The 12,597-nt window shown below is 39.8% G+C and overlaps 1 protein-coding gene across 4 annotated transcripts in view; it reads left to right on the top strand.

Annotated features, from left to right (window-relative positions):
- The window catches only part of mypn (myopalladin), a 52,635-nt gene that overhangs the window by 6,165 nt on the left and 33,873 nt on the right, over positions 1-12,597 (top strand). For all 4 annotated transcript variants that reach the window (XM_061910828.1, XM_061910831.1, XM_061910827.1 and 1 more), the window contains exon 2: positions 2,469-3,494. In XM_061910828.1, coding sequence (XP_061766812.1) covers positions 2,470-3,494 — 1,025 coding nt within the window. In that variant the 5' untranslated portion in view covers position 2,469. The remainder of the gene's footprint in view (positions 1-2,468; positions 3,495-12,597) is intronic.

Genomic DNA, 12,597 nt, shown 5'->3' with positions numbered 1-12,597 from the left:
TTTGAGTTGATAAATCACACTTGTGAATTTGGACTAATAATGATTAATCACAGGTTATTATTCTCCTGCGTTATTTAGATAAACAGAAAAAAAAAAACAATACTTGGAAACAAATGCAGTTGAATTGTCAGAATTACACACAGTTTAAATGTGTTACTTGAATGCACATCATTTATTTGCTAAAAACTTATTAGCAGTTTTTATTTAAAGTTCAATCAAGGTTTATTTTGAAGTGAACTTTGCCAGCGAGCACACCAGTCGGAGTCTCCTCACTCATCTTTGCACTGACGTGTGTGTGCATTAACCTGATCACTGCAACAACCCATACCACCTTTCAGGTAACCATCCACAGTTAATGTAAAGAAGCTATTTGTGCTCAAAATAAATGGTATTAATCTCCCTATATACCTTATTAATAACATATTTTGGGGGATTATTTGCATGAGTCAACTTGTTGTTGTTGACAGCCCTAATTGTAGTATTGACCGCCCAGGGTGCACTAAGCCAGTGTTTTTCAAACTTTTTTCTCCAAATACCACCTCAGAAAAAACCTTGGCCTTCCAAGTACCACCATATACCAAGCTCAGTGGCATTGTGGTTAGAGTGTCCGCCCTAAGACGGGGAGGTTGTGAGTTCAAACCCTGCCTGAGTCATACCAAAGACTACAAAAAATGGGATCAATTGCCTCCCTGCTTGGCACTCAGCATCAAGGATTTTAATCGGTGGTTAAATCACCAAAATATTCCTGAGCGTGGCGCATGCTGCTGCTCACTGCTCCCCTCACCTCCTAGGGCAGGGGTGTCAAACTCAAACGCAGTGGGCCAAAATTTAAAACTGAACAAAGCCGCGGGCCAAGGTTGAAGAAATTAACCTTTTTTATTGGGACCCAAACAAGTTTTGCATTGAAAATTGAACAAGCAAGGCTTATATAACTATATTGACATGCAAAATCGAGTTTCTAATAATAAATAAAAATCAATGGCATATCAAATAAAACTTGAATGCCTCTTTTCTTTTTGGATCCTTCTGAGGTAAATATCAAAATTAACTTTTTCCAGGGATAATAATATTGAAAATAAAATAACAATGAATGAATCAAACATTCAAGCCTTGACAAAGTGCATGAATTAAACTTTAATTATTGCTCAGTTTGCTACACTGATTTACTTTAACACTGAATATGGAACAAGCAACGCTCATATAACTTAATAGTGCAAAATCAACTTTCAAAAAACAAACGAAAAAATATCAATGGTATATGAAATAAAATATAAATCCATCCATTTTCTACTGCTTATTCCCTTTCAGGGTCACGGGGGGCGCTGGCACCTATCTCAATATAAATAAAAAATGTAATGCCTCTTTTCTATTTGCAGCCTTCTGAGGTAATTATCAACATTGACTTTTTCCACAGGCTGATAAATTTGAAAATAAAATAATGCGGTGGCCGGGCTTCGGTGGTAGCGGGGGTGTATATTGTAGCATCCCGGAAGAGTTAGTGCTGCAAGGGATTCTGGGTATTTATTCTGTTTGTTGTGGTTACGGTGCGGATGTTCTCCCGAAATGTGTTTGTCATTCTTGTTTGGTGTGGGTTCACAGTGTGGCGCATATTTGTAACGGTGTTAAAGTTGTTTATACGGCCACCCTCAGTGTGGCTGTTGACCAAGTATGCGTTGCATTCACTTGTGTGTGTGTGTGTGTGTGTGTGTGTGTGTTAGTGTTAAAGCCGCATATATTATGTGACTTGGCCGGCACGCTGTTAATAAGGAGGAAAAGCGGACGTGACGACAGGTTGTAGAGGACGCTAAAGGCAGTGCCTTTAAGGCACGCCCCCAATATTAATGTCCGGATGGAAATCGGGAGAAATTCGGGCTAATGGTTGCCCCGGGAGATTTTCAGGAGGAGCACTGAACTTCAGGATTCTCCCGGGAAAATCGGGAGGGTTGGCAAGTATGAGTATTAGCGGTGAATGCCGCTGTATAATACCGGCGGGCCAGCTCTAATATTACTTTGATATTGCCTCAAGGGCCACATTTAATTACAGGGCGGGCCGAATATTGGCCCGCGGGCCAGAGTTTGACATCAATGTCCTAGGGGGTGAACATGGGGTGGGTCAAATGCAGAGGACAAGGTTCACCACACCTAGTGTGTGTGTGTGTGTGTGTGTGTGACAATCGATGGGACTTTAACTTTATAATGACCAACAGTAAAATACAGTAGCATAGTAGGCCTAAGTATTCATTAAACGTGTTATTCAATATTTTGGCCTCTGTAACATTACACAGAGTTTGAATATAGGGGAAAAAACACTATATTGTAATCAAGTCATTCTTTGGCGTACCACTACATGAAGCCTCTGTACCAATACTACTAGTTTGATAATCACTGAACTAAGCTATGGAGTTAAGTAGAGGGCCACAAAGTTTGAGAACCCTGATCTAAGGACTACGTTGTGTTTCTCCCTGCAGCATGCAGGAGAACGCCTCTGAGCCGCCGCAGTCGCTCTCTCAGCTCTTAAGGGAAAGCTACTTGGCGGAGGCGCGTGCTCAGCAGCGCCACAGCGAGATGAGCCGCTCGGACGCCTCATCGGCACGTCTTCAGATTTTCGGCTCGCTCAAAGGAAAGGCTGAGGACTCTGCGGTCCTCCATGAGAGCCATTTGCCGGACCTGTCAGCTTTCCTCAGCCAGGAAGAGCTGGACCAGAGCGTTAACTTGGCTCGGCAGGCCATCGGACATGAACATGATCCCCGCGAAGAGAGGTACGAGGTCAAAGTCAAGCCATCAGCCTCCTCAGCGTCCATGTCTGCGTCTGTCCACCCCAGTAAGTCCTCTCCTGCTCCTTACGTGTCCTGCACACGGCCAGCAGAGCCAGCAGCCACCAAACCAAGTGTCCTCACAGCAGACAGAAAGGCGCAGAAAGCCTCCAACGTGGTGAAGAACAGCGGCGAAGGACTCAACCACGTCAACAAGTCAGCAAAGAATGCCCCGTATGGGATGGAGACCCAGTCCAAGAAGGAGTTCCTCAACAAGGCAGCAGACTTCATCGAGGAACTCTCTTCTCTCTTCAAGGCCAACAGTTCCAAGCGAGTGCGACCGAGAGCCTGCAAAGCCCACAGGAGTCGGAATCAGAGCAAGGGCCAAAACGACGACACAGTTTATCCCGTCAGCTCAGACAGTAGGGAGCGCTCGGTTATGTCCGAGAAGACGACGGACGACAGGCCCGGTCCTGCTATCAGCCACCAGCCGGAGGTCCAGCTTGAGTCTGGGATCGGTCGTGTGGATTTCCAGGATGCCAGGATTACCGAGGAGCAGCAAGTAGACCTCAAAGAGGTGGAGGTGGCTGAAAGCTGCATTTTGACACCATCATCCTACTCCGAGGAGCCAGCCAGTGAGCCTCCTAACTTTATCCAGAAACTGAAAAGCAGAGAAGTTCTGGAGGGCATCAAAGTCCAGTTAGACTGCATCGTCAGAGGACACCCAGCACCTGAAGTCAGGTAAGGAGGCAAAAATATCCATCTTGATGTGAATGTCATTTATTTCGTATTAACATTTCATATTCAAATATTAGCAGTGAGGTATTTAGGTAGTGCAGTCCGTTTTGACAGAAGAAAGTAGTCTGTGAGCTGGACATTCAAAAGTTCTCTTGCCATTCCTCTGGTACAACACACTCGTTGACAAACATATCCCACCAGGCTGCCGTTCTTCCAGGCCTTCTCCAAAACCGTCGCTCAACATTGCTATGTTGCCGTCTGAGATGTGTTGTATGTTATTTAGCTCTAATCGCGCATTTCCTTCTCTTAAGATATTCATGTTTGATTTCCGCAAGCGTCTGTACATGTAGAGGAAGGAGAAACACGGGCATGTCTGGATGATTCTTCTCCATCTTTCCAGTGGTTAGCTCCCAGTTACGAAACCGTTTTTTATGAAGCTGGCTGTGGCGCATTCTTTCAGATGTCACTTCCTGTGTGGGGCGCGGTCTTTCTGACTTCACTTCCTCTCCAAACTCAGTTTGTAAACGATCAATGAGTCCCATACAGAGCTAAGAGCCGAACATTCAAGAAATACACGGCGGACTTACCATTGTAAAAAAATATCTAAGGAGGGAAAGCTTAAACGATGCGTTAGAGTGGCTGAAACGGGACTTAGGCTAAATAATTATCCGTTTAAGGAGTTATCCGGCTGAATATAGACAGGCCTTAGTGCGCTGTAAGATCCAACCAAAACATCTGGTCTTACTTGCAAGCATTGGTTTATAGACAAGGATCGACTTAACTTTGTTTTTCCAAGCATGGAAAGGAAGAAAGTGAGTGTGAAGGACACTGCTGAGAAAAAGAAGTGGATGATATTCATTGAACTAAAGGAATCATCAAAAGCAGGACATAGTGTCGCCAACTTGGTGAAGCGGTTGGAGCGTATCACTGCTGGTCTATGCCATATTGGTGCAGGATGAGTCTAATTCCAGCCAAGGTTGTTAAATAATAGCAAAATGGCAGACATTTATCCATGAAAATATGGAGAAACTGCTGATGGTGTGTTTGACAGAGAAGCAGCTGGAAGGACATACTGTAGAAGTCAACTTTACAATGTTGACTTCTACATTATTACATCCATCAACGGGATGATGCCGTTATATTGCTCTGCCAGATGTGGGAACAGTGACATATTTGAATATTTTCTAAATATTTAGCTTCACACTTTGCAAGACATTTAGATTTAAAATTTAGATTTTACATTAGATTTAGATTTTACATTTGATATGTAGATGCATTTAGATACAACATTTTGATTTAGAGTCACCATTTATATTTAACATTTTAATTTATTATTCAGATTCAGGATTTACATTTAGATTTACCATTTAATTTCTAACGCAAATGTGGAAAAAAGTAGCTTAATGTGAAAAAATATATATGTAAATGTTAAAGAAGTGAGTTAAATATTACAAGTAAATCAGCTATTGAATTTTTCAACTTGGCACCCCGTATACTTGGAGCTATGCACAGACAAAACACAAATACTTTGGATCCAAAAATTCTTGGCAATTTGGTAGAAAAGAACCTTAAGGTTTACTTTATATTACTTCAAGGAATTCTGGCCCCAATGAAAAAAAATAATTAGGACAAATCAAAGGATTTGTCCTAATTCCCTCCCTTGGTATGGGCGCCTGACAGCACGGTGGTAGAGGGGTTAGTGCGTCTACCTCACAATACGAAGGTCCTGAGTAATCCTGGGTTCAATCCCGGGCTCGGGATCTTTCTGTGTGGAGTTTGCATGTCCTCCCCGTGACTGGGTGGGTTCCCTCTGGGTACTCCGGCTTCCTCCCACTTCCAAAGACATGCACCTGGGGATAGGTTGATTGGCGACACTAAATTGGCCCTAGTGTGCGAATGTGAGTGTGAATGTTGTCTGTTTATCTGTGTTGGCCCTGTGATGAGGTGGCGACTTGTCCAGGGTGTACCCTGCCCTCACAAAAGGGAATAAGCGGGAGGAAATGGATGGATGGATGGGTATGGCGCCCATTCCAGCTCTTTATTTTAGAACAGGGATTTCTCAAACTGTGGTACTGTTCAAACTATGTGTAATGTTTTATTAAATGTACTTGTTAAATAAAACCTATGCATTGGTTTTAATGAATATTCAGGCCTATTACGCTGCTGTATTGTGATGGTGTGTTTGAAACTATCTAGATCAGTGAATCTCAAACTGCGGGGTTCATCTTGTGGTGCATCAAAGTAAAGTGTTTTATTTTCCTATAGTCAAACACAGTGAACTAACTGTGTGTCATGTTACAGTGGCCAAACATATTAAATATACTTGCTGAATTAAACCTCTGCTTTGTTTTTAATGAATATTTAGGCCAACTACACTACTGTATTTTAGTGTTGGTCGTTATGGTGGTAGTTGGAGAGCCATGGGGTTTCTCGATGTGATACTTGGTGAAAAAAGTTTCACAACCACTTTCATGGGACAATTGTAGCAAAAAGCCAAATAAAAAGCTAATATTTGATCGTTTGATGCTGACAATGATTCAAACTCTTGAGATTTCCAGTTCAGTTCAGTTCAGTTACAGTTTATTTCGAACATGCATACCATACAATGTAATTCATCACATTTTTCCAGTTGTTTCGTCACAGCACGTCCGAAAAGGAGAAGGAAGATGCTGAGCTTATTTAATCCTACGCCTTTTTATACCATAGCAATTTTATCCAATTTCCTTGTTCTCTGTAACATAACAGTGAATAAATAAATAATAAATAAATAATATACCATTGTAAGTAAAAAATATTAAATACATAAATAATCTTTGTCTCATTAAAAAATAATAATAATAAAATATATATATATATATATATATTTTTTTTTTAAAGGGTCCAAGATATTCATCATAATTCTTGTTCTGTGGACTTTGTGAACACTTGTAGTTTGAATAGCCTCTTAAACTGAATCATACTGGGGCGGCATAGCTCGGTTGGTAGAGTGGCCGTGCCAGCAACTTGAGGGTTGCAGGTTCGATTCCCGCTTCCGCCATCCTAGTCACTGCCGTTGTGTCTTTGGGCAAGACACTTTACCCACCTGCTCCCAGTGCCACCCACACTGGTTTAAATGTAACTTAGATATTGGGTTTCGCTATGTAAAGCGCTTTGAGTCACTAGAGAAAAGCGCTATATAAATATAATTCACTTCACAATTCACACTTTGTTTGATTTTTTTAGTTAATCCATTCCATAATTTAATTCTGATATGCTAAAGGTTCTAAGTGTTGTACGAGCATACACATGTTTTAAATTACCGCATTTTTCGGAGTATAAGTCGCTCCGTAGTATAATTCGCCCCTGCCGAAAATGCATAATAAAGAAGGAAAAAAACATATATAAGTCGCACTGGAGTATAAATCGCATTTTTTGGGGAAATGTATTTGATAAAACCCAACAAGAAGAATAGACATTTGAAAGGCAATTTAACATAAATAAAGAATAGTGAACAACAGGCTTAATAAGTGTACGTTATATGACACATAAATAACCAACTGAGAAGGTGCCTGGTATGTTAACGTAACATATTATGGTAAGAGTCATTCAAATAACTGTAACATATAGAACATGCTATAAGTTTACCAAACAATCTGTCACTCCTAATCGCTAAATCCGTTGAAATCTAATATGTCTAGTCTCTTAGGTGAATGAGCTAAATAATAATATTTGATATTTTACGGTAATGTGTTAATAATTTCACAAATAAGTCGCTTCTGAGTACAAGTCGGACCCCCGACCAAACTATGAAAAAAACTGCGACTTATAGTACGAAAAATACGGTAGATTATTCCTCTAAGGTCATAGTTCTCCTCTTTTGAAGGAGAAATTCCTCTTTTTTGGAGGAACATTTTTCCCCGCACATTTATAAAACTGCACGTGAAATTGCGACTAAAAATCTTTGTACAAAATGAATGAACCTCTATTCATTCCAATGAATGCTTGTGTTTTTTTTAGATCACATATCTAAGGTTAAAAACAACGTACTGTTTTTTTGCGTACACAAGCTTTACAGATAAAAGCTCAAGTGTGTTTGACTTCAGGGATTACGATCGATGTGAATGAATAAAAAAAACCAAGACTTTTTATTGTGTTTTGGCTGGAGAAATGCTCAAAGTCAGTAGCTGTTTGTTCGAAAACTTTCATGATTCTGAAGGAATAAAAGTGAAGCTGTGAATGAAGCAGAGGTGTGACAAGAGAGGGGGCATGGCCTTGTTAGTCTATGAGCATTGTTGAGGCAGCAACGTATGCTTGTGCAGGGAGAATGCAAGCGCCCTGCCATTTTTAGACCGGACTGGCACTGCGGGCTGTAGTCGCGTCTGATAATGGACCCCACTCAGCTCTTGGCAGTCGCCTAAACACACGCAGCTCTTTGGTAAGATGATTTATTTGCTTGGTCTTTGGTCAAAAAACTTTATGATTTACTGTTTATCTTTATGCACATGTTCAGATATTACTTTTCTGTTGATCGCTTCTCGTCATGCTTTCTTGTGACTGTGGATTATTTCCTATTTTCTGTTGTCTTTTGAAGTTTATTGTCCTTTTGTGTGTAGTAATTAATGTTAGTCTTATGTATAAAGTCGAGCTGTGAGGTTCAAAAGGGAATCTCCTCTGTGGCGCTGAACTGCAGAAGGAAAATAGCCGTGACAGGTGCAGTGAGGAGGCACCATCTATCCTCTTTACTACTCATGCTTTTAATTTAGCCCCTTACTCACGACAAATGACTCCCTTGGAGCGCAACATCCTGCTGTCAGTCTATTCCTGTGAAGCCTGGAAAGGAATTCCAGTATAACTTCCCTGACAAATCACGTATTGTGTATGAATGTTTGAATCATCCGTGAATCGGGTCCGATTTACGGATGTACGCCGTCACACCTCACCTCGATCCTGATTGTTTATTGGCTGGGTTTTTTAGAAAAGCATCGAGGACTCATCGACTCAAAATAGATGTTCTGAGAGGCCGCTGCTCATGTTGCTGCATAGTGCGTTGGAAGTCGTTTCAAATTATAGTTTTACACAGAATAAATAGACTTCTGCCAACTAAAAATACTACAAACCCCATTTCCATATGAGTTGGGAAATTGTGTTAGATGTAAATATAAACGGAATACAATAATCTGCAAATCATTTTCAACCCGTATTCATTTGAATGCACTACAAAGACAACATATTTGATGTTCAAACTGATAAACATATATTTTTTTTTTGTGCAAATAATCATTAACTTTAGAATTTGATGCCAGCAACACGTGGCAAAGAAGTTGGGAATGATGGCAACAAATACTGATAGAGTTGAGGAATGCTCATCAAATACTTATTTGGAACATCCCACAGGTGTGCAGGCTATTTGGGAACAGGTGGGTGCCATGATTGGGTATAAAAACAGCTTCCCCAAAAATGCTCAATCTTTCTCAAGAAAGGATGGGGCGAGGTACATCCCTTTGTCCACAACTGCGTGAGCAAATAGTCAAACAGTTTAAGAACAACGTTTCTCAAAGTGCAATTGCAAGGAATTTAGGGATTTCAACATCTACGGTCCATAATATCATCAAAATGTTCAGAAAATCTGGAGCAATCCCTCCACGTAAGCGGCATGGCCGGAAACCAACATTAAATAACCGTGACCGTCGATCCCTCAGACGGCACTGTATCAAAAACTGACATCAATCTCTAAAGGATATCACCACATGGGCTCAGGAACACTTCAGAAAACCACTGTCACTAAATACAGTTTGTCGCTACATCTGTAAGTGCAAGTTAAAGCTCTTCTATGCAAAGCGAAAGCCATTTATCAACAACATCCAGAAACGCCGCCGGCTTCTCTGGGTCCAAGATCATCTAAGATGGACTGATGCAGAGTGGAAAAGTGTTCTCTGGTCTGACGAGTCCACATTTCAAATTGTTTTTGGAAATATACGACATCGTGTCATCTGTACCAAAGGGGAAGCAAACCATTCAGACTGTTATCGATGCAAAGTTCAAAAGCCAGCATATGTGATGGTATGGGGGTGCATTAGTGCCCAACACATGGGTAACTTACACATCTGTGAAGGCACCATTAATGCTGAAAGGTACATACAGGTTTTGGAACAACCAATGCTGCCATCTAAACACCGTCTTTTTCATGGATGCCCCTGCTTATTTCATCAAGACAATGCCAAGCCACATTCAGCACGTGTTACAACAGTGTGGCTTCGTAAAAAAAGAGTGCGGGTACTTTCCTCGCCTGCCTGCAGTCCAGACCTGGCTCCCATCGAAAATGTGTGGCGCATTATGAAGCGTAAAATACGACAGCGGAGACCCCGGACTGTTGAACGACTGAAGAAAAAAAAAAAAAAGTTTATGAGTTTGAACATCAAATATCTTGTCTTTTTAGTGCATTCAATTGATTATGGGTTGAAAAGGATTTGCAAATCATTGTATTCTGTTTTTATTTACATCTAACACAATTTCCCAACCCATATGGAAACGGGGTTTGTAGGTTTGTAGTTCTTAAATGTGAAATATGGTATATTTTTAGCAAAATAAAAGTTAATGCTTATGGTTTGTCTTCACCAAATTATTTTGACAATATAATAGTCATTCAAAACACAAAACACTTTGGGCCTGATCTATTAAAGCTTGCATGTATTAAAACATGTGATAGCGCACGCAAAACTGATCCACTAAGACTGCGCAGAAGATTGTGTCTCTTAAATGGGCAAACTAGAGAGGGCAATCCATTTAGCGTGTCTGTCTCCATGTCTATGCAGAATATATTCAATACTTGAATATACAAATATATTCATTTCGCACACACAATTTGGTTGCTCAAGACTGGAACTGTTTTACAGCTGTTTAAACACATTCAGTTGATTCGATTTGGTGTCTGCTGGAATTTTTTAAATTTTTGTTATGGTATTAATTTTTTCATATAGGGTATACATCTCACATGATATAAAATGTTGCAACATACATTTTCTTGCATCGATGGTTCTCATACTTTTTTCACCAAGTAGCACGTCAGAAAACCCTTTGTTTTTCAAGGACCACCATAACGACCAACACTAAAATAAAGTAGCATAGTAGCCATAGGTATTCATAAAAAACAAAGCAGAGGTTTTATTTAACAAATATATTTAATATTTTTGGCCACCATGTCATTAAACACAGTTTGAAAACAGATTTTTAATATAGGAAAATAAAACACTGTACTTAAATAATGAATCAAATCCTTGGCGGACCAAAAGACAAACTCCCGCAGTTTTAGAATTAGTGATCCAGATTTTTCCAAACACACCATCACAACACCACAGCGCCTATCAGAGCATACCTCGAGCATGCTAAAAGTAGGTTCTGTTGTTTACCCTAGAAAAGGTGGTTCATATTATATTGCTTGCTGCTTGTCAACAACATGACAAAACGCCACAGTTTGGACCATTAGATGCCATAAATGTAGCGGAAAATGAGTGTCCCCATATTGATAGCCAGTATACATGCAACAACCTCATCTTAATAGGTTGGTCTACAGCAGGGGTGCATATTACGTCGATCGCAAGCTACCGGTCGATCGCAGAGTGTGTGTCAGTTGATCACAAGCCAGGCATTAAAAAAATAGACCTAAAAATTAGCGATCACAAATCTTCACTATGACGTCACTTTAAAGTCAAAGTTAAAGTACCAATGATTGTCACACACATTCTACTAGATGTGGCGAAATTATTCTCTGCATTTGACCCATCACCCTTGATCACCCCCTTCGTCACTTCTTTGACATTCGCGGCACCTGAGGATCTAATGAAATCATGCTGGCTGCTGCCATGAATGAGAAAAAGACTCTTAGGAAGGCGAGAACCATTTTTATTTCAACTGTACCTAGACTCACCGCACAGTTCCTGTCTTCACAATAAAAGCCCTACTTCATCCTGTCTGCGTGAACAAAATAAGAGTCTCAGAAAGCTGGTGCACACAAGCTAGCATGCTACGGAGTTTGCCGCCAATGTATTTCATGTAAAGTGAATAAAAAGGAGTTTGGAAGCTGGACAAATAAGATGCCAAAAACCAACCGCTTTCATGTGGAATTGGACAGAAAGGAGGACTTTTTTTCTCCTCCATTCGAAAATGCGGACGTTATCAGCACTACTGTCTGATTGCAATCAATGCAAGTTATCAGAATCATGTAATACTTCATAAATAATTCATAAAAGAAAGGAATCCATATGTGTTAAACATGCTTGTATTATCATTAAACACCTTTACCTCGTTAAGAAAAACGTCTCTTTGATGAATAAATACATATAAATTATACATATATATATATATATATATATATATATATATATATGTATATATATATATATATATATATATATATATGAATGAGATAGATCCCCTCGATTTGGTCAATTGAAAAGTAGCTGGCCTGCAAAAAAAGTGTGGGCACCCCTGGTCTACATCCACGCAGTCTTAGTAGATCACCCACAGCACGCATACATATAGTACTCATCATATTATAGTTTGCACATGCTATATTTAGCACGTTTTATTTGGATCTTTGTAGATCAATCCCTTAAATGGCAACATTACGAATAACTTTCCATAATCTATAACAGGGGTCGGGAACCTTTTTGGCTGAGAGAGCCATGAAAGCCAAATATTTCAAAATATATTTCCGTGAGAGCCATATAATATTTTTTAACACTGAATACAACTAAATACGGGCATTTTTACGTAACACCAACATTTTTTGAGTGTAATAAGTCTCTTATTCTTTTTAATAACATTGTTATTATAAAGTTAACCAATAATAAATATAATACTTCTTACCAATAATGCGACATCTTGAACAGGTGCGATAGAAAACGGATGGTTGGATTAAAATGCATGAGAATGTTTTATAATTTGAACGTTATTTTTAACACTGTGATTAACAGCGGAATTTTTAACTACTTATCATGTTAAGCGATATCAGCTAAGATTTATCTGAGAGCCAGATGAAGTCATCAAAAGAGCCACATCTGGCTCTAGAGCCATAGTTTCCCTACCCCGATCTATAACGTTGTCATGAGCTATTTGGAATATTGTCTGA

This window comes from Nerophis ophidion, linkage group LG09 (genome assembly GCF_033978795.1).
Source record: "Nerophis ophidion isolate RoL-2023_Sa linkage group LG09, RoL_Noph_v1.0, whole genome shotgun sequence".
Taxonomy (NCBI): Eukaryota; Metazoa; Chordata; class Actinopteri; order Syngnathiformes; family Syngnathidae; genus Nerophis; species Nerophis ophidion.
Note: the sequence above shows the minus strand (reverse complement) of the source record. Positions and strands in the feature narration are given on the sequence as shown.